Consider the following 25,080-nt stretch of genomic DNA (forward strand, 5'->3'; position numbering starts at 1 on the left):
TTTGACTTCTGCTGAAAGTTCAACATGTTAATGGCTCTTATTTTGACATATTCCCACAATTTCTGAGGATAGCATTGGCTCCTGCCTTTGCTTTTGTCTTGCAAAAATGTGAAAACTACCGGTTTTGCGTCTTCAAATAGTCAGCGTTTTTTTCCACCTTCAGAAATATCCCACACAATGTGATACTTCTCTGTTTTTATCTCCATCTGCAATAAAAACATTAAGACGACGGGGGAAGGTACGGTGCAGACTAGTGATGTAGATGAAAGGTGTTTAATGTGTCGGGGTGGTCATAGTGGATGGCGAGTCAGGTAGAGGGTCACGTGTATTTGTTTGGAGCAGGAAACAGACGCGGCTGGAGTGTCGTCCTGAACGAAGACGCGGCTCACGGAGAGCCAAGAACTCACACCAGTCCCGGATTTGAATGACCGTAACATGATTTTGAGAAGGACTGCAACGTGCATTGAAAGCGGGACGTTACTTTTTTCCTGTCATGTGTCAAAGTCAAATTAAGGAATTTGTTAGGCATACAGCTGCTGCTAGCTTGCTAGCGGGCTAGCTAGCGCAGCAGCCTGTACACCCGAGCTGAGCTATCCTCTGTTAGCCAATAGCTTTCTGATTCAAACCGCTCCGTTCTCTTCGGGCAACTAAGACGACGGATTGATATTAGTAAGATATTTATCTTGACAGCCGGCTACACGGTTGCCTAAAGTGAAGGGCGTCATGGAGCTGTTCCAAGCCAAAGACCATTACATCCTTCAGAGCGGCGATAGAGCTCTGTGGTGCAGCCGACAAGATGGGACCATGAGCGTCAGACCTGGTAAGCACTGGGTTTCAGCCTCTACATATGGTATCACCTCTTTCAGTCATCGTACCTCATCTTCGTCCACAAGAAAACAATATGGTATTCTCTCGGCGAGACATCCATGACCCGACAATACGTTCATAGTGGCATACAACATAAGGTGGTTGTGTGGGTTGACACCAGCAGGTCATGTAAACTCCTTCTCTCTCCCCATTCACACCTGTATTTACAGTGAGTTGTTGACGTTGCGTCAACTTCTCTTTTGTAACGTCCCCTTTTATTATGGCCTTTTAATGCATCATGATTTCCTCTACGATTCAAAATGTCATGTTGTTCGATCCGTCCACACCCTATACCTAAACTCCATTTCCGTTGTGTTTCCTATAACCAACTCCTCTCCAGAGCACATTCTTGTACAAACATGGGCGTAGTACTAGTAACTTTTATTAAAGAGCTTCCTATGACATGGTCATTAAGCCATAAGATGGCGATTACGTTCGTGTTTCACAGACTGAGAGGACATAAGGTCCTTATCTTTTGATGAAATATGTATTCATTGCACGTAGAGAATCATGTAGAGAAGTGAAAAGAAGGTTAAGACAACATCTCCAATGATCGTATAAACGCTTGCTTTATTGTTGAGAAACGGACACAAATTATATTTCAATTATGCATTTTAGCTTAAAACATCCTATATTGACTTTGCCAGTTTAATTACCACATGTACCACATTTCTGGAGACTTGTCCGTGGTGTGTCTGTGTTCTTTTCCGTCTTGGTGCAGTGTCAAGGTAATTTGGATTAAGTAAAGTAATAAAATGTATTAGCAGTTAACCAAATGTACAGACGAAGTACCGGTAGATATAGCGAAAGGCTTTGCATCCTATCTTCTCTTTTGCTTCAAGTCATATGGGTGTGCGCAGCCATCCTGAACAGGTTTGGGTTGCACACTCTTCCATTATTTAATTGGAAAAGGGTTTCGACTACTCATTGGGGACGGTTGACACCAGTACACTGTAGACAATTTCCGTGATATTGTGTATTCCACCAAGGGACTCCAAGGTATTATTGTGGTAGTTTTTGTTTTGAGATCAGGGTGATTCCTGTGGCTCATATAACAGGAAGGGTATGTTGCTGAGGCTGCTTATAGTCCAAGCTCTCTGCACTTTGCTGGCGGTTCATGTTATCATCTGCCCTTTTTATTTCCTTATTCTTGTATTTCTATTTCATACTATGATAGATTTATTTCTTTGGTACTTTTTAAAACAAAATTGTACAGAGACAGTTCACTTTTTTTTAAAAAGGTGGAAAAAGAGCTCTCTTGGGCAAAATCAAACCTCACATGAACTACGAATTCCCAGATATATAACAAGAAATGGTGAAATGGCTAAAATAAGGTCAAATAAAGAATCTGTCATTGTGAAAGATAACGGTTGCCCCTAGTGGGCACTCCCCCACGACCGAGAGAACACGGCGAACTTGATCTGACGTTCCCACATTTGTCATGAGACACCTCACTGTGTTTTCTCCAAGCTGAACAGGAAAATGTTCACGTATATGTGTTTGAACCTGAAGTGTGGCAGTCTTCCAATATTGTGTCAAGTTTATTAAGGTGTGTGTGTGTGTGTGTGTGTGTGTGTGTGTGTGTGTGTGTGTGTGTGTGTGTGTGTGTGTGTGTGTGTGTGTGTGTGTGTGTGTGTGTGTGTGTGTGTGTGTGTGTGTGTGAGCGCGTTGTAGGGGCTTACAGGGCCCTTCCATGTGGAAGTAGTGTTTCAGGTTCTGTCAAATTGTCCAGTGTCTTCTTCTAACTACCTTTCTACTTTATTCCCTGTTTTCATTCCAGCAACTGACCTACTTTTAGCTTGGAACCCAGTGTGTCTGGGTCTAGTGGAAGGAATCATTGGAAAGATACAACTTCACACAGGTTTGTAAGAAATGAGAATGGGTTTCAAACTATTTATTCTCAACTACTTTGTCAGACTAACAAGGTTATCCGCATCATGCCTACAGCAAACAATTATCCGCTGCACAAGGAAATAAGTTCTAACATGAATAACATTGATAACAAATATAATTTTCTTGTTTGAAACTTCCCTGTTGGCTGTCTGTTTGCCTACTAAACTGAGATGATTATCTTGAGGCCGATAAAATGGCAGGTTTTATCACACACACTATGTCGAATGCGAAGAAGCCGTGACCCATGATGCATCTCTTCCCTTCTACATCCCGCCCTGTTCCCATTGGCAGATCTTCCTCTCGGTCTGGTGTTAATCCGGCAGAAAGCATTGGTTGGCAGGTTGCCTGGTAATCACAAAGTATACAAGATCACCAAGATCGCGGTCATTCCTCTATCCGATGAGGATCCCCAGGAGCTCGAGTTAGAGGTGACCACTCTAATATTTCCCTCTTCTCCTGATATCATGTGCTCTCTGTTGGATCTCATTTACTAATGCTTGTGAGTTGTACTCTTTCAACCTCTCGTCATTGTACTTAGGCAGGCCGTCACTGCATGAGTCAGTATGAATCATCACTTAGGTGAAACGTGGAAGATTATTTTAAAACATTCAATGCACGCACACGCACACAAGCTGTTTTCTTTTCATGCACCCGTAGAAAATTAGGCCGTGGAAGAATTAAGAATTATTGCTAAGATTTAAGTCTTTCAGGGAAGCTTCATGGATGATGAGACAGAATATTTTCAAGTGAGTAATTTCCAAGATAGTTAATCATCCTTATTAGATTTTCCTCTAGGCCCCATTCCTGCGTACATCCCATTTGCCCATCCCAATAATTACTCCATTCCTTGTGGCTAGAAATCCTGTAGGACAGTATGGCTCGTAGAATTTGTTGTTGTAATAGATTTTTATGTCACTGTATTTTGTGTAGATGGGCTGTCTGTAAGTATCGGTTCGTTCTTTAGCTGTGCTCAGAATAGATCCAATGCCTTCCAGGGTTTCAGCTGTAGACTGTTGTTGTTTTGAGTAGGAAGGCACTTTGGCAATATGAAGGCTTGTGACTTGCATCCGTCGACATCTATGACCGCTTTCATTCAAAACTGGAGCATGGCTTTCCAAGGATCCTCAAGAAAGTGTACGACGTAGCGCAGGTTTTTGATAATATCTACAACAACACGAATCCTAAATTAAATGGTGTCCATGTTTGCAGCTCTGCAAGAAGCATCACTTCGGCATCGACAGGCCAGAGAAGCTGGCCATGTCTCCGGACGACTCCAAGTTCCTCATGAAAACCTTAACGCAAATCAAGTCCAATGTGGCCGTGCCCATCAAGAAAAAGGTAGTGAGTGACAATGCAATGGTCTCAGATTTCACATTCTTTCCTCCATCATCGTTTTATGTTTTATTATGTTATATTTTTCATTTTTTCTTTTTTTTTTTCCTTTCTGTTGTTTTCCCTGCCCACCTGCTGTCTGTTATGCTATTGTTCACCCTCCCACCCCAACCCAGTACGCCCCTGCCTTCCAGGTGAAGGAGAGCAAGGAGCGGGAGCGCATGGAGCGGCGTCTGCTGGACGAGCTGTACAAGGTGTTCATGGACTCAGACTCCTTCTACTACAGCATGACCTACGACCTCACCAACACCGTTCAGAGGCAGGGCGACTCCGGCAAGTCCGACTTGCCCCTCTGGAAACAGGTGAGCTCACTGTTGACGTCACGCGCACGCACACTCTCACAGGCACACGCACACAAATGGAACATGCACTTTTGATCCGGTTATTTATATTCATATCAAATAACAAAATTATGTTTTGGTTGACCTTCTCTTTTTCTATTCAAATTCTGTGCCAGGTCGATGATCGGTTCTTCTGGAACAAACACATGATTCAGGAGCTGATTGACCTCCAGGTAACGTCTTTTTTCGTACAAAAAGCGAAACCTCAACGCATGACTCACTGCTCTTTCTGAGGAACAAATGCAGCGAAGCATCCCGAGAGAAAAAGCTGTCTTCACAGTTTGGGGATGTGTGCTATTTCAAAATGTTCTCTTAAGCACAGATTGCGGCGCTTTCAGAGGATCACCGCCTCTCTGTCACAAATATGAATAGATTTTTAAAAGTAATAGTTGTTGGGGATAAATGTTATGTAATTAGTCTTTAGCGTGAAGGGCTGATTACGGGCCCACGCTCACGCAGCGCAACGACCACGCAGACGCTTCGACGCAGTCGTGAACCGTTACGGTTCTGCGTCGGGTTTTAGTGAGCGGACCAATCACAGCCCTCGCTGCTGCGTCGCCTGGATGGAAGGTAAACACTTTTGGGAGGCTCACGTCAGGCCTATGGCGGTGGACGCAAGGAGGGTCCGCGAGGACGTAAGGGGTCCGTGAACCCCCTTTTGCGTTGCGTGAACGTGGGGCCGTAATCAGTTCTTAGGTCTACCCAGCAGTGTGTTTAAAAAACCTTGTTTCAAAACGTGTTTGGTGTGGCGCACCCCAGGACCCCGCGGCGGACTTCTGGGTGACGCCGGTCATCCAGGGCTTCGTCCAGGTGGAGGAGCTGGTGGTGAACTACAGCGAGAGCCCCGACGAGGAGCGCAGCAGCCCCGAGACCCCCCCCCAGGAGCTCACCTGCGTGGACGACATCTACCCCCGCTTCACCGTGGCCCTCATCTCTCGCCGCAGCCGCCACCGCGCAGGTACCGTCGAGGCCGCCGCCGCCGCCGCCGCCGCCGCCCTGTTCAGGTCGCCGCGTCAGTCTGAGCAGATTTGTAACTGTTTGATGGAGATAATCCAACCGTAAATGCCTGAATAAGCTTGTATTGACTTTCATCAACCAGACTATAATCAATAATTAACAATTATTATTAGCGTGACCAGACGACCGTCTGCTCCACGATTGAGATCTCAATCACGGGATATTGCCCAATGTCCCGAGATAGCGAACCAATCAAATGGCGCCATCTTAGGAGGTTCACGTGTAGCATACACTAAGCCACACTAGCAGACATTAGACCACTATTTAAAAAATCAGCAAACCAAAAACATTTTCAGTTTAACTCCAGCATTTGCTCTACATTCACAGCGGCTGAATGTCCCGTTTCTGTATCCACCTCGTAGCCCCTAGACGCACACAACACAAAAGAACCTCGCACAAATCTCCCTTTCCCCAAGCAGTGTGGCCCCGGCCAGGTTCACACCGGTTTGTGGTTTAATTAATTCACCAAGGTGTTTTTTGTTACGCGCCGCGCAGGGGACACCCGATCCGTTCCGTCGGCGATGTGTAAGTAAAGATGATTCCCTCAACCCCACTCTTCCTCTTCCCGCCAAAGGCATGCGCTACAAGCGTCGCGGCGTGGACACGGACGGCCATGTGGCCAACTACGTGGAGACGGAGCAGCTGATCCACGTGCACAGCCACACGCTGTCCTTCGTGCAGAGCCGCGGCTCGGTGCCCGTCTTCTGGAGCCAGGCGGGATACCGCTACAACCCGCGGCCGCGCCTGGAGAAAGGTCAGCAGCACGCCCCGAGGTCACGTGACACCGCGTCGGGTCATGTGACCGCCTCCCACCGGGATCTGTCGTAGAACAAGCTGCTTTTGTCTTCTTTGATGTGGATCTAGATTGTAGTAGGAACAGAGACTCTGATTTCCGAGGTGTTGTGTTTTTAGGAGAGGGTTGCTGTTTGGGGGATCGTTTTCACTGGCGTCTTTCAATAGCACGGTTACAAACGTACCCATGCCTGAAGTGCAAATTTAATCCGGGTGGTGTTAATGCTATATTCTAACAGTTGAGCCACGTACGGCCACTCTATTAAGTTTAATCCCTATTATGAAGTCCCATTCTTTCAAATGTATTACAAGTTAAAATAAACAGCAGATTATTAATTTATACCATACCTTTCTTGTTTCAGGGGAGAAGGAGACGGTTCCTTTTTTTGCTTCCCATTTTGATGAGCAGCTAAGAATTTACCAGAAACAGGTGAGGGGTACTGCACCATGTCCTGCTTTGTGGTCGTTATGAAAGCAGTACCCAGCAGTGCATCGATAGCGGACCGCATCCGCTACCGCGATCCAAAGAATCTCTAGTTGACCATGTAGCATGTTAACGCCAGGTCTCATCGTGGATCAAAAGTTGGTGACTCACTCTGAAGTCTCCCAGGGGGGCCTGAAGGTCGCGTTGAGTCACGTCCATCTGCCTGAATGTCACTTCAGACCGACCGGCTGACTCCAGCATGACACTTTCCCCTCGTTCTTGTCCAGGTCATCATCAATTTGGTGGACCAAGGCGGGCGCGAAAAGATAATCGGCGATTCCTATCTGAAACAAGTCCTCCTTTACAACAACCCAAACCTCACATACGTCTCCTTCGACTTCCACGAGCACTGGTAGGAGAAACTACTCCTCCGGGGAACCGGTGGAATGTTCAATCAACAATAACAATAAATCATTGCTATAGGTGTTAACTCACTTAACCCTTTCATTCTCTCTCTTCCCCAGCCGTGGTATGAAGTTTGAGAACGTGCAAGTACTGACGGATGCAATCTCTGACATCATGACGGACATGAGATGGGGCTGGTGAGTAGCGCGCCCGGTTCCTTCTGGGGCGTCGGGCTGCAGCTCTGAAATCAGAAATGAGATCATCGAGTGTTACCCCAGTTCAGTTATGGATTGGATTAGCGTCTCCCAGTGGGTGTACCCTAGAGTGACCCGGTGTACTGGCCCCCAGGGTGGACCAGGCGGGCGTGATTTGCCAGCAGGACGGGATCTTCCGGGTCAACTGTATGGACTGTCTGGACCGGACCAACGTGGTGCAGGCTGCCATCGCCCGGGCCGTGATGGAGCAGCAGGTGAGATCCGTCCCGAAGCCGACCGGACTCCAACATCGGCTCATGTTTGCGGCACGATGCCAAAGAATAAATGGAACCATATGTTAATTCTGAGCACAGCGCACAGAGTGCGAATGTAGGGAGGATGTGGGTTTTTTTTTGCTCGCTTTGTTGAGGTCTCAAGTCTATTTTGGACGCGGACGTTTTTAAAGATGTATATCTCTAGAGACACTGCTGTCTGGCTCACGACTTGAAGCCTTCCTCATTTTGATGTCGTAACAGACGTGGTGTTAAATGAGGCAGGGCCACCTGCGTCAATCACATTTCTATTAGTCGTATAGTCTTCAGCTCATATCATCTCCTGTCACAAGAATCTTTCAAAAAGAACGGGGGACTTCAACCCGACGAAACACACGTCCATATTTCTGCCTAAATTGGTCTTCTTAGAGGAGTGGGCATGTCAGCGTTCAAATGAAGATTAACACACGGAAGACGGTGAGGCAGAATGGATGTGTCTATACGAAGCCGTATGCAGGGCTGCGTGGCGGCAGGCGGTGCCGAGCGCCATGCGCTGTGTTAATCACCATGGTGACGTCCTCCTGCAGCTGAAGAAGCTAGGGGTGATGCCTCCCGAGCAGCCGCTCCCCCCCAAGTGCTACAGGATCTACCAGGTCATGTGGGCCAACAACGGAGACACCATCAGCCGGCAGTACGCCGGGACGGCGGCCCTCAAGGTACCCCCCCGGGGCCCCTTGGCCTTCCTGTACAGAGAGTCAAGGTGCACCGCGTGCTAGGGCTGCTCGATCAAGGAGAGAATCGTAGTCGTGATTATTTTGGTTAATGTTGAGATCACGATTGTTCAAAAATATTATTTTTGAGTTTTGAAAACCAAAATGTATTTATCCTGCACGTCCCTCCCAAAAGATCACTTTGTAACTGAGAACTTTGAAATTTCGCCTTAAAAAAAATACATGTTCAAATCTAAATGTATGTATAGATATGCATCGAGCTGGAATCGAGTTCAAAATTGGATTAATCGCCCAGCCCTACCATGTGCACCTTGGTCTTCCTGTGTGACCAGGCTCACTGGGACCAAAATAAGCTGACAATGTGTCAACCCTGCCAGAATAAAAAACGAGAGTCGCAAGCAATCACTGTTTGTTGGTTTTCTGCCAGGTTGCGCAGGTACCATTTAGGTTTCGTGTGAAGGTGGATTTTTCAGTCCGAAATTAACTCAACTGTGGTTGATTAAGTAGTATATTGTTAGAAAAGTAATAAATAAGATTATATAAAATTAGAACTAGAATTTCTATGGTGATCGAGTGATGAAAGAATGTTACAATATATGTTGACATTGCAACTATATACAAAATCCAGAGTTTGAGATCTCAATCATGTGATTTTGCCCAATAACCCGAGTTAGCTAACCCAAATTGTGCCATCTTGGGAGGTTGACGTGTACCATATACTAAATTGCAAATATGCATTAGAATAGGAACTGGGAAGGGGAACCGAAAATACTGATACGTCAAACGTCAGCAGGACGACAGAGCACTTTAGTCAACATACATGAAAAATACAAGATCAAATGCTTAATGTGTAAAAAAATTATTGAATGAAAGTGAGAATTGTATGTACTCCCATGATTCTGGCACGTTCGGGGGTTGCATCTTCGTGGTTGAAAAGTTGTTTTGGACGAAAGCGTAAGCTTTCAAATGTGACGTCATGTCAAAGTCCAAAGACAGAGTTTATTTTAAAAAGAAGTTACAGTTGGAGCAGATTTCATCCTGTCGGTAGTTGGTTCCAACAGTGGACAGCATAATGGCTCAAAGCCATTGCATCCTGCCTAGACCTGACCCCAGGCAGCCAGCTGACCAGTGTCAGTAGATCTAGGTGGCCTGTTGGATCATTAAAGCGCAGTGGTTCTACCTACCTGACCCATGCTCGGGGTCCGAAGGTAACGGCGCGTGCGAATGATTGCAGGGGGACTTCACCAGGACCGGCGAGCGCAGGCTGGCAGGCGTGATGAAGGACGGCGTGAACTCGGCCAACCGCTACTATCTCAACCGCTTCCGGGACGCGTACAGACAAGCCGTTATCGGTAAGGAGGGACCGGTTGTTCCTGCCCAAAAAAACATGTCCGGCAAAAACAGAGCAGCCAAAGACAGCACTGCACTTTTCACATTTCTCTGTCTCTGTCCCACTCCGTCTCTGTCTCTGTCTCTCTCTCTTTCTCTCGGTCTCTCGCTCTCTCTCTGTCTCTCGCTCTCTCTCTCTTTCTCTCGGTCTCTCGCTCTCTCTCTCTGTCTCGCTCTCTCTGTCTGTGTCTCTCTCTGTCTCGGTCTCTGTCTCTCTGTCTCTCTCTCTGTCTGTCTCTCTCTCTTTCTCTCGGTCTCTCGCTCTCTCTCTGTCTCTCTCTCTCTCTCTCTCTCTCTCTTTCTCTCGGTCTCTCGCTCTCTCTCTGTCTCTCTGTCTCTCTCTCTCTGTCTCTCTCTCTCTCTCTCTCTGTCTCTCTCTGTCTCTGTCTCTCTCTGTCTCTCTCTCTCTCTCTCTCTGTCTCTCTCTGTCTCTCTCTGTCTCTGTCTCTCTCTCTCTCTCTCTCTCTCTCTCTCTTTCTCTCGGTCTCTCGCTCTCTCTCTGTCTCTCTGTCTCTCTCTCTCTGTCTCTCTCTCTCTCTCTCTGTCTCTCTCTGTCTCTGTCTCTCTCTGTCTCTCTCTCTCTCTCTCTCTGTCTCTCTCTGTCTCTCTCTGTCTCTGTCTCTCTCTGTCTCTCTCTCTCTCTCTCTGCAGATCTGATGATGGGCCTGCCGGTCACAGAGGACCTGTACTCCATCTTCAGCAAGGAGAAGGAGCACGAGGAGAAGGAGCAGGAGAGCCAGAGGGGAGCGCAGGAGCAGGTCAGCCTGCTGCTGCAGACCTACATGCAGCTGCTGCTGCCCGACGACGAGAAGTTCCACGGGGGCTGGGCTCTCATCAACTGTGACATGAGGTTGGTGGAGCCGTTTGGCCTGGCTGTTGCCAGACCAGGATCAGTCGTAGATTGCACGTTGGTCTGGGGAGGCTGCTGTCCTTTCCTTCAGCACAAGAGGCGTGATCAACGGGCCGAGTTCAACTGACTCTGTACGCGATTGGCTGCCTGCCGTCGCTTCCCTGTCGTCATTGTGTTAAACCAGCCAATGGCGCGCCAGGGGGGGGAGCCAGCTTGGTGATTGGCTCCCGCAAAAACTAATCGGAAGCAGAAAGAAATGTATTGCTCTTCTCCAGACCCTTCCGCAGGGCGAACTCAAATCGCTGGCAGAATGGCCGGGGGGTACCCAGGGGGGTACCCAGTCTAGGAGGCGTTGGCACCGCCCGTCGAGGCTCAAAGCCCTCTTCATTAATTATTCATGCGTTCTTTACAACCGGACGGTGGTATTACGAGTACTACGAAATACAACGGAACTGTTCCACTCCCTGAACCTTAACACTGACTACTTTTTTTTTTTGATCCATAGCATTATAGATGCCACCAACAAAGATGTTGATGTCCTGCTTCTACTGTCCAACAATGCCTACTACATAGCTTAGTAAGTAAATACGTTTACATTTTTGTCTTTGTTACTTGTTTGATTTACAAGCACCGTTTTATGAAGTTGACGCGTCATGTCTTCCTCCTGATCAGCTATGATGAAGAGGCCGACAAAGTCAACCAGTACCAGCGCCTTCATTTAGAGGGAATGGAGAAGATTGAGATTGGTAATGTATTGCACTCGAATTACACTGGAGAGTTAAAATGTCACCAGAATTTGTCAATGAACCATCCCGAGAAATGTCATATTAGCTCTAAGAAATATCACGCATGAGGGAACAGTTTAACAAGCACCATTTAGTCGTGAACAGTAATAAGCGACAACCGATTATGATTTGTGGATTCAGTCATTCATAAACATTTTCCTGCACACTAACTTGCTACTTTGTCGAGGTATACACACACCGCAGGTCAGATACTTTGTATCACAAACATTTATGTTTCATTTATCTTTTATTGTGCAGCAAATTAAATAATCGTCTGTACACTGTCACATTAGTGGCTTGTGTGAATTGATGAGTCAACAGCTTTTGATCGTTAATGTTATGAACGGTTATTAGCAAACCCTGTACAGTGGGGGGATATATGCATAGCTAAAAGCCCCAATGCTGTTGTACTCTACATCGGCCCTCATGGAATGCCCCTTGTCCAATCAAGTTACTGGGTCTGACCTTTCTATAAATACCTTTTTTGTGTTGTGCACGAGTGAGGCAGTGCGTGACGAATACAACAAGTAGTTGTTTGTTTGTGTTCCAGGTCCAGAGCCCACGCTGTTCGGGAAGCCCAAGTACTGCTGCATGCGTCTGCACTACAGGAACGAGGAGACCAGCGGCTACTTCCACACGTTACGGGCAGCCACGCGCAACCCGGAGGACGACGGCAAAGGTGAGCTTTCACAAGGACCGAACTCCCATTCACAAATCCAACCGCGAGTTACATTCAAGGATTCAAGGAGTTGAATTGTCATTGTTTTACACAACGAAATACAGTTTGGCACTCTCTAGCAGCTGTTTAGTGTTTAAATGTCTAAATGAAACAATAAGACACAATAAGACAATGACACAAAGACGGAGACCAAATGACAGAAATGGCGGCATGCATGTCTGGTTGACCTGCCTTCTCAATACCTTTCAGACACACTCCAATGCATAGCTGAGATGCTGCGCATTACCAAAGAAGCCCTGGGTCTGGACCTGCTGGTGGTGGAGAAGAGGCTGGAGAGGTAGGGGTCAGCCGGCTAGTGTCAGGGACTTGGTGTTCTCCATGGTGGATACAATGTATGAATCAGCATTTACACACCATGACAGGGGCAAGTGTGTGTGTGTGTGTGTGTGTGTGTGTGTGTGTGTGTGTGTGTGTGTGTGTGTGTGTGTGTGTGTGTGTGTGTGTGTGTGTGTGTGTGTGTGTGTGTGTGTGTGTGTGTGTGTGTGTGTGTGTGTGTGTGTGTGTTCTCATGTGGGTCTTGTTAGATTATCAAAAAAAAAATCCCAAAATGTTCGGATCTTTTTCTCCTTCTTTGTAAATTTGGATCCAAATAAAAGCGTGTGTGTGTGTGCGCGTCTTGTTTCAGACGGCAGAGTAAACCTCACGAGGACATCATGGGGATCCAGAACCGCGGCGGGGAGCCGGCGCAGGGGGCCTCGGGGCTCGCCCAGGGCAAGAGCTTCCTCCTCAACAAGTTCTCGTCGCTCAACCAGAAGGTGAAGCAGACCCGGACCAACATGGGCCCCTTCAAGCCCCTGGGCCGGCTGAGCACCTTCTCCAAGCCCGACGTCAAGGCCAACTACCTGACGCCCACCATGCACGTCAACCTGTGGAAGTCGGACAGCAGCCTGGAGACGTCGGACGCCGCCGCCGCCGGGCCGAAGGACCCCGGGGGGGCGGACCCCGACTCGGAGATCTCCTCGGACTCGGACTCGTACACCTCGGACCCGGAGCGCGTGTGCGCCGGCTCCCTGGAGAACGTGGACTACGTGCTGCCCAGCTGCGGCATCGTGGTGTCCAACCCGCGCCTTGGCATCCGCTCCCAGTCGGTGGAGCTCAACGTGGCCGCCGCCGCCGCCGCCGTCCGGGTCACGGGCGGCGGCGGCGGGAAGCCGGTCAGCCCCGCCCCGCCGGCCGCGCCGGTCGCCGCCGACGACGACTCGCCGGGCTCCGCCTCGGTGGCGGAGGAGGCCATCCTCATCGACTTCGGGACGCCCGTCGACGCCTACTGCCACCAGTTCGCCCAGGACGCCCAGACCAAGCCCGTGGAGGTGTTCGGCGAGGTCAAGGACGCCGCCGCCCCTCCTCCTCCCGATGACCCCGCCGGCCCCCCGCCGCCCCCCGGCCCCGCCGACCCCGCCGCCGACGGGCGGGCGGACGCGGAGCCGCCGCCCCCCCCCGAGCTCCAGCTCCCCCGGCCGTCCCAGCTGGATGTCCACACCACTACCTCCGCCCCCGGCCTGCTGACCGTCCACAAGCCCAGCTCGGCCGCCTCGGGGGGGTCCCAGCGGAGCCTCTCGTCCCAGGTGGAGGGCGGCCTGGGGCCCTCGCCCAACGACGGCAACGGCAGCCGGGTGGTGTCCCCCTTCGCCAAGATCAAGAGCTCCATGGTCCAGGTGGCCAGCCTCACGCAGGCCGGCCTCACCCAGGGGATCAACTTCGCCGTGGCCAAGGTGCAGAAGAGCCCGGAGCCCGACGTGGTCAACGAGGCCCTGGAGAGCGAGCTCAGGGCCATGTTTACGCAGTGCCAGACACGCATCATCCAGATCTAGCGCTGGACCCAGATCTCAGCAGGATTTTGTAGTGGTAGTAGTGACGTGTACACAGACTTATGGTAGCAGTAGCCTAAGCTTGCACAAAGGGCCTCATCTTCGTCAGGAACCTCGCTTTTAAATATCGGCCCTTTTAGTTCCGTCCGTCGGACGTTTGCTGTCGACTCTCGCACAGGAGATGCATCACGTTACTCTGGCGCCGTTATGTTTACATGCACACTATATCATGCTATTACTGCTTCTTTGAGCTCACTGGAAATCATTCCATTAATCTTCCGCGTAATATTCCGTTCATAGCTTCCTTGTATGTATTGTACATTTAAATGTATTTCTTACCAAATAACTGATATTTATACAGAAAGATTCAGAGGAAATGTGATAGACTTTTAAAGAGAATACAAGGCAATAGTTTTGTACTATGTTAAGAAAGGTGGATATATATGTATGTTTATAACCCAGATGGATAGCGGATAAATCTATATATTGAATTGATAAACGTTTTATGAGTGTTCAACAGGAATACACAATGATGGAGAGCAGACCAAATGATAAGACTGAATTTGAGTGTTCATGCCAGAAAAGATAATGTGGTTTACTATGCTTATGTACGGCTTACAATCCAACAGGAGCCATAAGGATGCAGTATTGGTGTGCATGTAAACATATCGGTCTTCGGGAAATATCCAACTAAAGTCCTACGGCTGCATGTGAGACAAAGGTAAATAAATCTTTAACGCATGTAAACGCAGGACCAACTCCACATTTCCCATGCATCTTTTGTGCCGGTCAGCGATCGCGTCTGTATTTGTCATACAGACCCTGTTTATAGCTGCAGTTCTTAACACTGGTGGTAGACAATGACCAAATCTATTTTGAGATTTTTCTTTTATTGGTTTCCCCAAAGGTCGGCTAGGTGTTAAATATTACCCGTCGTGTTGCCGTCCAACTGACAAGGTGGCATACTTTAGGCCCATGTAATATCAGTGTTGTCGAGTGTAGCCTAGCAACTATAGAAATCAATAACCACACCAGAAGTATACGTCAATACTGGTTTGACACGTATAGTGACTATTGTATGTATAGCTGTTTCCCAAGTAGAACTTTCCCATCAGTGGTTTATCCATACAAGCATTGGCTTTTATATTGGTCGCAGGAAACTTAGTTTGAGGTCTGCGTAAGTTGATTTCAAGTCAAATCAACCGCTGGAGTTTTATGATGCTAATGCTTGTACCAGTTAACTTTTTGGAAGGTGCGTTTTTGAATTAATCTCCTTGGGGCGGACATTGTTTGTTTACTTTGCATGAGAGGCACTGAGAAGTAGCATTAGGTATATATGCAATTTAACCCTGCCCAAACAGTAGACACTGTTCAATGCTTTATGCACTCCCTGAATCGAAAGCATCTTAAGCATTCTTGCCTTAATAGTAAATTGAAGTGGGATTGTACATATATATCAGGTATTTATGGCAAATCTACCTTTTTAACGTCAGTTTTGTTCCATGTTACATCTAGTGTACTGTATACAGTATGAGACCATGTTCAGGGTAAGCGTGTGTGTGTGTTCTTGAGCTTTATTTTGGGATGTTATTTACTGGCACAAGAGTTCTATATTCTGTATGGGATTGCTTTTAACGAGCAGAGCAACTTTGAGATAACTGAAATACCGTCGGTAACATTTGTATGTATGTATCTAATGTAAAGGATGTTTGGGTTTTCTGTGTTAGCACATCTGCTGCTGTTGAGTGCGTTCATGTCTCCCAAGGTATATATGTTAGTCTGCTGTTAATCTAGTCGGTAGGAATATATATATATATATTAGTCATTGCATTAAGACGACTACTGTTCTCTTACTGTAATGACTGCGGTTCACTTATCTGGTGTTGGCTACTTCCCTGCGTTGTAAGATCCTAAGATTGATGGGCAATGGATGCACCTTTTTGTGGTTTGCTCAACTGTATTTAGCCTTTTTTCTGTATTTAACTCCTGGGTTAGCTTATTATTTTTATGTGGATTTATTTTCATTTTGTAGCATATGCTGCTTAGGTGCTCCGCGGCATTACCGACCAGTCTGTTACTGAAACGGGCCGATATTGCTTAGTGCCGCCACAGCTTAAAGACAGAGGCTTCAGGGTGACCGCTGTACTGCAAGAGGAGTGAACATACTGGCCATGCAAGAGAAGAGTGAGGGTCATTTTAAGTTCTGCAAAATTCAAGGTCTCTGCTGTATTGAATTAAAGAGGGAAAATAGTCAATCCAAATAGGCCAGAATCATGGGCGTCTTAATTTGAGTTATTATGCAATAGCTGGTTTAGTAATGTTTCCCCAGGTGAAGTCTCCCCCTTCTTTTTGTAACCCTCTCACACACCAAGTGCTTTTTGAAACCACATTTTCATTTGTCTACGGTATTAATTCCTGCCCCTCCATTAAAGTACCATGACAGTTGTGTCAACATGATTGGAGGTCCAAGCATATAATTGCACTGCATTTGCACCATCCGTTATCTTCTGTCCATGGCTGTAGTTCACTTCTATATAACAACTGACCCATGTGTCCTGTTTACTCCATGGTGTGTTCAGATTTTATTGTAAATTAAAATACCCTATTTATTCTTGTCTTCTCTGGGGTGTGCTAATTGAACAATGTGCACTGTAGACTTTTGACCAGGATTACATTCCCTGGGAATAAAAGTTGAAGAGTGACTGAGTGTATGGATTGTTGTGAGGTTTATTGTTCATTCAGGAGGAAACGATATCACTCAAAGGGATTGTTTGATTGTTTAAAAAAAGATTTATACTTCCGAAACATAACGTCTTTGTATATGACGCAAGACTTTTTTTTTTCTGACGGACATGACTTGTGTTAAGATAGGAACTTGCGTTAAACCGTGAACTTATATTATACTTCCTAATAAAATCAAAGATGACAAAAATACGTGAAACATGAAAAACGACTTTATTACAAAACATTTCTGGAACCTTTTAATCAAAACAACTCGTCACCATCAGTCGGCGTCCGATGCTCCCATCAGGGCTCGTTGCCGTTGAGGCATCCTTGCGGCTCGCTCCGGCTCTTGCGCAGGGTCTCGATGTGCTTGGCCCTGCTCCAGGCGTCTGTGGACAGAGCGCTCTGGCCCAGGCTGAGACACAACAACCTGCACACGAGAACACACCTCGGTCATCCCAGCCTGCCTCCACAACTTATGATGTGAAAAACTATTTCTAAGGAGAGCTACCAAACAAACTACTTGTTTCCATTTCAAAAGGGAATGTTAGAATTGTAATCGTGTTCCAATCTTAAAGGCGGATCAACATTAACTACTTTTTGTGTTGCTTTGTAACTAATGTCCACGTCAAATCCTTAAGCACGCATCTACTCTTGACCGAATGTAAACCAAGAGATTTTAAGTGTAAATTATCTCCTCACCAACCGGTGGTCCTCATACTTCGTTATAATCAATAACTCGTTCATTATAATGCCCAGTCACTCTCCCACCTATTGGCCTGCACTTTAACTGTTGAGAGGGCTGAGCCGGGCTGTTTCCAGTCCATTTCCTCCTCCTTTATTAGCACTTTGCCCTTTTAACAAATGGGATGACGAACCCATTAAGGGCGAGCGCGAGGCCTGAGCGGGGACTTGGCCTACCTGGCTACACCCAGCAGGCTGTGGAGGTCGTCGGCAGAGATGCTCTGTGGGTCGTCCTTCCTCATGTCCACAAAGTCATCCTCAACGGCCTGTGGAGTAGGGGATGGTCAGACTGGGTCAGCAGCGGTATTATCTCTTGGGTAACTCTTGATGCAGCACTTTCACAAACACATACATCATGTCATCAGTATATGCAAACGATAGATTTAACTTATCTATCCTGCAGGGCATTGTAAAAAAAAAAAGCTAGTTTGCAACTAGATTAATAAATGAAATGCTTTCATTCAGTCAGTCGAAGCTATAGTCTCCCCGCTACCAGAAAAATGAAATTGCTTACAGTTAACCTCCAAGGTGTGACTCACATGGTGGTTCACGATTGGATTCGCGAATCAAAGCAATTAAAAATCATCTCGATCCAGTAAATGTTAATGTCCGGACCTAATCTAGTCTGCTGTGACAAGGCAGAGTAAAGTGTATGAATAAGATTGTTTCGTTTCTGTATATTTAAAAAAAATGTCTATCAACTGATTGCAATACTGGGAACGCACAAAGGCAAACCTAAGTTAGTTGTGCGTCTATTCAGAATCTTAGGAGACGCCGAGCCCTCACCTTGGTGACCTCCTCCGAGATGCTGTAGTCCAGGGTGCGGGCCATCGTCAGGTAGAGACGGAACTTGTTGAGCTGGGAGGACGACTGGGCCGTGCGGGCGGAGCCCAGGTACGCCTCCATGTTGGGGGGCGTGACCCGAGGCTGCAGGTGAACGTGGCAGTCCGACTGTGGGACAGACAGACGGACAGAGGGAGGAGAGGATCAAAACAATGTCGCCGGTGCATGCGAGGTATACACACACGACACTACTGTGATCCCCGTGTGTACGGGATGGAGGCAGAATTGTTAATCGTGTGACATCCTCCCCACAAATACATTAAACCCGTCTCATTAGAAATAATAATCCCACAGCCCACACACACACACACACACACGCTTGCCCCTGTCATGGTGTGTAAATGCTGATTCATACATTGTATCCACCATGGAGAACACCAAGTAATGTCAGCTCTTCAATGTTTATGTCCCCCTATCGCATGGCAACCGTACGCAGGCCGTTCGGCTCAGTGGCACTTCTGCCGTTCACGCGACGCGCACGCCACAAAGCGCGGGGGGGGGGGGGGGGGGGAGACATGCGAGATGAGCCTGGCTCGCCAGCAGCTGTGGGGCTGCCTTTAGGAGCGAGGTCGCCGTTGGTAACCCACCGCCACCAGAAGCTCCAGCCGACACACACACTGTCGTTCTGCTGGCTCTCCGGCTGCAGCCATGGCAACAGTGTAGAGCAACGTACAGGAATAGCCTACGCCGCATTCCTCTACCTCTTCGTGGCCCCGCGGGACCACCCCTCCCCTCCCCTCCCCCCTCCCTTGGTGCTGGGGGGGGGGGGGGGGGGGGGGGGGGGGGGGGGGGGGGGGGGGGGGGTCAGCCTGGTCTCCGATCCGCTTCGGAAACCTAACCCCTTACCACAGAAGTTGAGCTGGCAGTGTTTGTGCTGTTGACCCCCTCCAGTTCTCTCTCTCCCTCCCTCCCTCTCTCCCTGTCTGCCTCCCCCTCTCTCCCCCCCCCCCTCCCCTCCCTCCCTCCCTCTCCCTCCCCCCCTCACCGGCAGCAGCGACCGGCCCTCCGAAGCGATCAGCACGTTGATGTTGGAGGGGAATTCCATCTGGTGGTAGTTGAAGTCATAGTCCACCTTCTGCCACGAGATGACGTTCCCCAGGGCGGTGATGTTACGCACGCCTGCAGATCCACAGCCGACATTTAGAACCACGCCAGCACACAGGGCACTGAACAGGGCTTGGATGTTCAAAAGTTATAAAAATGACACAAATCTGCACAGAGAATCTGTAATCCACTTTCTTTGCAAAGTATTTGATTTGTGATTCAACATTTATCCCTTTTTACACGCAAGAATTCTACTTTAAAATGAGCAAAACCAACCAATAAATAGAATGAGGTCATTCATCAGAACCGGGTGCATCAGTACTGATACACCCAGACACACGTTTAACCCGGCAGAATAAACCGCCCCCTAGCCCTGACGTGGGGTGTCCGTCCTGCCCCCCCCCCCCCCCCTCACGGGGGTCCCCCTCACCTGCGGGGTCGAGCTGGCCCTGCTCCAGCTGGGTCTCGTCCAGGTACAGGGAGGTGTTGGCGGCCAGCTGCAGCGCTCCGCTCAGCAGCCGGTTGGCCACGTAGTCCTTCCGGGGAACCAGCCGCAGCTGGTTCATGTTCTGCAGAGTCATGCTGAGGCGGTACGCCTGGGGGCGGAGGAAGGCAGAGACGACACGTTGATGAGCGGAGGATGAAGACGAGCCAAACGAGACCCCCACTGTCTACCAACGCTGCCCCATCCTCCTCAAAGACCCTCCCGCCCCCAGCCCCGTGGGGACCTGGTCCATTCTGTACCCTAAAACACACAGGTAGGGCTGGGCTTCATTGAATTTTGATCGCGATTTTAGTGTGGTTTTTTTCTTCATTAAATGTTTTATAGAAAGTGAAACAGCTTGATACATATCTGTACATTATTTTAGATTTTAACATTTTGTTTTTGAACATTTTGTGTATTTTTTCTCTGTTACAAAGTCAAGTTATCATGTTTTCAAACTCAAAAGTAATCGTTTGAATGATCGTGATTTCAATATTGACCCAAATAATCGAGATTATGATTTTTTCCATAATCAAGCAGCCCTAGCCCAGGGTCATGAAAAGGTCACGGAATGATCCTGTATACACTTTTACCACGCCATAAAAAAACCGGTGTCTTAGCTGCAATAACGAATCAAACATTCGAAAAACAGGGCCGTATAGGAACAGATGGCGTCAGGGAACAACATTTCTGGCGCTCCATCGAGCCACGTCATCTGGGGGTGAACCGCGGCGGCGGCGGCGGCGTCTGACTCACGCTGGGGACGAGCTGCTGCAGGGCGCGGTACAGCTGCTCCGTGTAGGCGGGGCCGGCCGCCGCGGGACAGCCGCTCAGGTTCAGCGTGAACTTGCCCAGCGGGATGACGTCCCGACGGGCGTACCTACGGGGGGAACAGAGAGGACACGATGACCGGAGGCCCCCTGATGCACCTGGGCCCCCTGGCCGGCCTCAGGCTCACACAGGGCTCTCCGAGGGCCGAGTCAGGGCTGGTGGGGCGGGGCCAACCGGAGCCCTGACTCCTTTTTAGTGTGGGGGTGTGTGTGTTGGGGACACGTACACGTTGGAGATGAGGTGCAGCAGGAGGTACTCCGCTGCCAGCACGTCCCCGAGGAGAAGCTGAGTGAAGTAGGCCAGCAGCTCCGCTCGGACCGACACCATCTGGCCCAGCGTGGACGCCAGCGCTGCGGGGGATTAACCGTTAGTAACGTCCCTCCCGCTGGGGAGGCGAGGACCTGGTGCGAGGGTCAGCTCTGTGCAGGCTGCCGAACGACGGTGTCATGTAGCGTATTACATGCAGCGCTGTCCTCCAGGGCAGCAGGGGGCAGCAGAGGGTTGTTGTGAGTCAGGCGCTGGGTGTGGATGAGGTGGAGGCGGGGGACCAGGGAGGCGGGGGGGCTGTGGACCCGTAGCTCCTCCGCCGTCTCCATGCACTCGGCGGGGTCCAGGATCAGCGAGGAGGACGTGTCACTGGGGAGGAGGGAGAGGGGAGGAGGGGAGAGGGGAGGAGAGGAGGGAGAGGTGAGGGGAGGAGGGAGGTGAGGAGAGGAGGGAGAGGTGAGGGGAGGAGGGAGAGGTGAGGGGAGGAGGGAGAGGTGAGGAGAGGAGGGAGAGGTGAGGAGGAGAGGAGGGAGAGGAGAGGTGAGGGGAGGAGGGAGAGGTGAGGTTAAAAATGTGCACAACCGATCATGGAGGTCCCAATGTGTACTCAAGGCACTCAAAACACTAGGAAGTAGGAATTCAAAACCCTCAATAACGGTGTTCTTTCCACTTTAGGGGGCTTCGCTGGGGGGTGTGAGTGGGAGGGGCTTGGGGAGTGAGTGGGAGGGGCTTGGGAGTGTCTCTAGCAAGGATCGGCCTGGCTAGCCTATTATAGGATGGGATTTTATTGATAACATTATTGAAATCCCCATCGATCAGCATTGACTGGAGATACGTCATCGTTATTTTGAGCAGCAAGTTAGAAGAAATGTTATGCATTATGACTAAGATGCTTTGAGCAGATCATCTAACGTGGTCATCGTTCAAATGCATTGGATCCATGGATCCAGAAACTGGGATGCAATTATGGTAAAAGAAGATGGAAGAAAAGCAACAAGCGCTCACCTCTGGTCGCTCAGTGCGCTCAGCGCGGGGCTAACTGAGAGGATCCCGTACACCTCCATGGTGTCGTTGAGCTTGAAGCTGTCCCAGTCCGCGTACACCTGGAGGACGTGGTGAGAACCTCAGTACTCACTCGTTACTCATTCACCAACATGGGGCACAGACAGCGTCAACGTTGTCTTACATAGCTGTGCTGCTAGCACACCTTCACAGTGAGGTCCGGCGATATGGCCAAAAGCTTCTAACCCGGCAAAGGTAATTTAATATGTCTATCGATGATATGCATCCCGATTTAGCATTTTTTCTGGGAAGACAATGAATAAATAAATAGTCATTCACAAGGTAAAGCCCATTGTTGTATAATCCTGTGCGAATAAAGTTTAAAGTGAAACCATACAGAAAGCCATTCCCCGCCTTCAGGGTCAAAGAGACCGCATAAGGGACCCCAGGAGGCGTACCTTGACCAGGCAGGCGGGGCCCTTCTCCCCAGGCAGGGGGAAGTTGAGGTCCAGAGGGGGGCTCGATGCTTTCTGCCCGGAGGGGGCTTCCGTCTCCTGGCGTTTACTGTCACCGTTGCCCTGCGACTCGGCGGTCGCTGGGGTCCCTAAGAAAGGAGGGGGTGAATAGTTTGTACTAAAAACAAGATAACAAATACCAGAATCATCGCTACAGCCGCGTTCCTGCCAGCGACGCATACTTAAAGGATGTTCCAATATATAAGAGAAAGAAGGGTGCTTTGTACATTCAGACACAGGACAAAGAGCAGTGTGAGTGAGTGAGTGAGTGAGTCTTAGTGAGTGAGTGAGTCTTAGTGAGTGAGTGAGTGAGTCTGAGTGAGTCTGAGTGAGTGAGTGAGTGAGTGAGTGAGTGAGTGAGTGAGTGAGTGAGTGGGTGGGTGAGTGAGTGAGTGAGTGAGTGAGTGAGTGAGTGAGTGAGTGAGTGAGTGAGTGAGTGAGTGAGTGAGTGAGTGAGTGAGTGAGTGAGTGAGTGAGTGAGTGAGTGAGTGAGTGAGTGAGTGAGTGAGTGAGTGAGTGAGTGAGTGAGTGAGTGAGTGAGTGAGTGAGTGAGTGAGTGAGTGAGTGAGTGAGTGGGTGGGTGGGTGGGTGGGTGGGTGGGTGGGTGGGTGGGTGGGTGGGTGGGTGGGTGGGTGGGTGAGTGAGTGAGTGAGTGAGTGAGTGAGTGAGTGAGTGAGTGAGTGAGTGAGTGAGTGAGTGAGTGAGTGAGTGAGTGAGTGAGTGAGTGAGTGAGTGAGTGAGTGAGTGAGTGAGTGAGTGAGTGAGTGAGTGAGTGAGTGAGTGAGTGAGTGAGTGAGTGAGTGAGTTTTCTACTAAAGCGTCTCCATCTCTCCCCATCGTACCGTTGTGTGCGTGGCCCTGCGCCTGAGGCTGGGTGTCCATGTCGTCTTCGTCATCGTCTTCGTAGCTGCGCTTCTGTCTGCTGGGGATGTAGGAGGTGGAGGGAACCACCCGGGCCTGACAGGTACTGGCGTAGCTGTGGGTCGGAGTCAAGGGTCCGGCTACAACACCCGGTCCAGAATACAGAACACTACATGATGAAGACTACTTAAAACACTAGCTTTGTTGAGAACTGAAGTGCTTTTCCCTTATCAGGGTTTAAATTATAATCCATCTTTCCCCACCAGCACTTCTCACGTCCAGAAAGACAAGTCAAAAGTCGGTCAGACCAGCGTAAATAATGTCATATTTTTACGTATAAATTAATTAAACCCTAACTCCAGTTGGTTTGGGGATGCGTTTGCTTTCGCCTGCGCAAAGACCATACATTTCTAACATTTGTTTGCAAACCCAGTCTGCACTCACACAAACACAAACAGTCCACTACACAAGAGGATATTTCCTTCACCCAGGGACTTTCTCCAGGTATGGGAACACAGTAGAAGGTCTGTCTCTCAGAAGTCACCATATTGGCAGAATCCAGATCCACCTGGGACAAGGAAGACAAGAGTATGTTAAAGATGTGCGTATCAATGCAGCCATTTAATCGAGGGAGGCGTTGATATCGCGACTGACATGCCTACAGAGTCAGACTCACCCCGCATTCAGTGACGTCTTTGTACTTTCCACACCTCAAGACCTGTGGAGTAGAGCAGAAACAATGAATACATAACATATCATATCGAGAAGAGCAGAGGCAGATTTGTGTATTAATTGAGCACTTACGCAGTCGCAAAAGAGCATTTACAAAAAAGCGGTTTGGATAAAGGAAGCATTTACTTTGGCCTTGGTGGAAGGGTCCACCGTGTCGTACGCTCCCATGTAGAACTCGGGATCGAACATGTCTTGAATTAAACAGCGGAACTTCACGAGACTGTTGGGCTTCAGGTAATGCAGAGGGACGTCGTTCAAGGATGGGACCTATTTGAACAAAAAAAACAACCCACCAAACTAAGAATGGCCACAGCCTTTAGAATGTTACATTCTTAGTTTTATTTGAATATAAATACTTTATTTTTCAAAAAAGTGTTTTCCCTTTTTCCCCGATACTGCAGGCATCGTTTGAAAAACATCAAGAAGTCTAATTGATTACCCATGTATGAGCGTCCTTTTCCATCAGTCGCTGTCGGAAGAACTCGGTTACTTTCGCTTCCCATCCGGAATCAGAACTGTTCTGGGACGCACCTGACGGAATACAAAAGGCGATGCATCTCATGTAAACAAGCAAACAAGTCGACGATTGATTTACATGAAGCAAAAAGTTGCCCCACAACCTTGATTTCCTTAAACTGACATTTATATGAATGTATCGGTGTGTGTATAATGATTGAGTTTGGGGGAAGTCGAAAAGCAATGTAGCGGTGTTAGCGCTGTGTTGTAGCTGTCATGGGGGAGCGTCTCAACTTGAATCTTACCAAACATCTCCTCCACCACACCCAGAGGGTTGTTAATCCAATCGTTTGTAGAAGGCATGTTTCGACAATGGACCCTTCGATTGACAAGTAAAACGAACAAAGCCTAAAATAGTTATTATACTTGTTTTGTGTTGTGTCTACTTTCTACAGTCCCCGCACACGCTGACCAGACACCAGAAGTGCTGCTCTGATGGCGGGAAATTTGCGTCACTAGTCACAGAGAACAGTTCGCTTGTTTTTGTTAACTGGTCAGCCTGACACCACTGAGTATAAAGTTTGTACTCTGACCAACTACTTACCAACTCAAATATAGTGATTCAATTCATTCAATATTCAAGTTAAGGGATTACTGTTTCAAAGCAGTATGTTCCGA

At 48.6% G+C, this 25,080-nt stretch overlaps 2 protein-coding genes across 3 annotated transcripts; one reads left to right on the forward strand and one right to left on the reverse strand.

The window, feature by feature from the left end:
• Positions 1 to 193: 193 nt before the first annotated feature.
• On the forward strand, positions 194 to 16,672 carry inpp5f (inositol polyphosphate-5-phosphatase F). 2 transcript variants are annotated; one of them, XM_056610204.1, is made up of 20 exons: positions 194 to 820; positions 2,648 to 2,728; positions 3,052 to 3,188; positions 3,970 to 4,098; positions 4,269 to 4,454; positions 4,610 to 4,666; positions 5,253 to 5,451; positions 6,085 to 6,264; positions 6,665 to 6,732; positions 7,014 to 7,138; positions 7,251 to 7,328; positions 7,480 to 7,600; positions 8,185 to 8,313; positions 9,563 to 9,680; positions 10,369 to 10,567; positions 11,073 to 11,144; positions 11,240 to 11,313; positions 11,903 to 12,031; positions 12,281 to 12,368; positions 12,717 to 16,672. In XM_056610204.1, exons 1-20 carry the CDS (start codon positions 724 to 726, stop codon positions 13,900 to 13,902), a joined length of 3,453 nt encoding a protein of 1,150 aa, XP_056466179.1. In that variant the 5' UTR covers positions 194 to 723; the 3' UTR covers positions 13,903 to 16,672. The 2 variants fall into 2 exon arrangements, with proteins under 2 accessions (XP_056466179.1, XP_056466180.1); XM_056610205.1 differs by having other exon boundaries at positions 4,287 to 4,454.
• mcmbp (minichromosome maintenance complex binding protein) lies at positions 16,598 to 24,906 on the reverse strand. The gene is made up of 16 exons (XM_056610210.1): positions 24,708 to 24,906; positions 24,386 to 24,477; positions 24,073 to 24,213; positions 23,891 to 23,932; positions 23,692 to 23,782; positions 23,196 to 23,330; positions 22,297 to 22,442; positions 21,842 to 21,939; positions 21,030 to 21,205; positions 20,796 to 20,919; positions 20,495 to 20,618; positions 19,685 to 19,850; positions 19,196 to 19,329; positions 18,154 to 18,318; positions 17,545 to 17,633; positions 16,598 to 17,053 (listed from the first exon to the last, which is right to left on the reverse strand). The coding sequence occupies exons 1-16, from the start codon at positions 24,763 to 24,765 to the stop codon at positions 16,927 to 16,929; spliced, it is 1,908 nt and encodes a 635-aa protein (XP_056466185.1). The 5' UTR covers positions 24,766 to 24,906; the 3' UTR covers positions 16,598 to 16,926.
• Between the last annotated feature and the right edge of the window lie 174 nt (positions 24,907 to 25,080).

The sequence above is a fragment of the Gadus chalcogrammus genome, chromosome 15, assembly GCF_026213295.1.
Source record: "Gadus chalcogrammus isolate NIFS_2021 chromosome 15, NIFS_Gcha_1.0, whole genome shotgun sequence".
Classification (NCBI taxonomy): Eukaryota; Metazoa; Chordata; class Actinopteri; order Gadiformes; family Gadidae; genus Gadus; species Gadus chalcogrammus.

Excerpts from the sequence above, each read along its gene's own strand:
- inpp5f (XM_056610204.1), top strand. The coding sequence starts at position 724 with ATGGAGCTGTTCCAAGCCAAAGACCATTACATCCTTCAGAGCGGCGAT. Across the intron at positions 4,099-4,268 it reads CCGTGCCCATCAAGAAAAAG|TACGCCCCTGCCTTCCAGGT; the intron begins GTAGTGAGTGAC and ends ACCCCAACCCAG. Across the intron at positions 9,681-10,368 it reads GTACAGACAAGCCGTTATCG|ATCTGATGATGGGCCTGCCG; the intron begins GTAAGGAGGGAC and ends CTCTCTCTGCAG.
- mcmbp (XM_056610210.1), bottom strand. The coding sequence starts at position 24,765 with ATGCCTTCTACAAACGATTGGATTAACAACCCTCTGGGTGTGGTGGAG. Across the intron at positions 24,478-24,707 it reads TGTGGTGGAGGAGATGTTTG|GTGCGTCCCAGAACAGTTCT; the intron begins GTAAGATTCAAG and ends GTATTCCGTCAG. Across the intron at positions 22,443-23,195 it reads GCAGGGCCACGCACACAACG|GGACCCCAGCGACCGCCGAG; the intron begins GTACGATGGGGA and ends CTCCTTTCTTAG.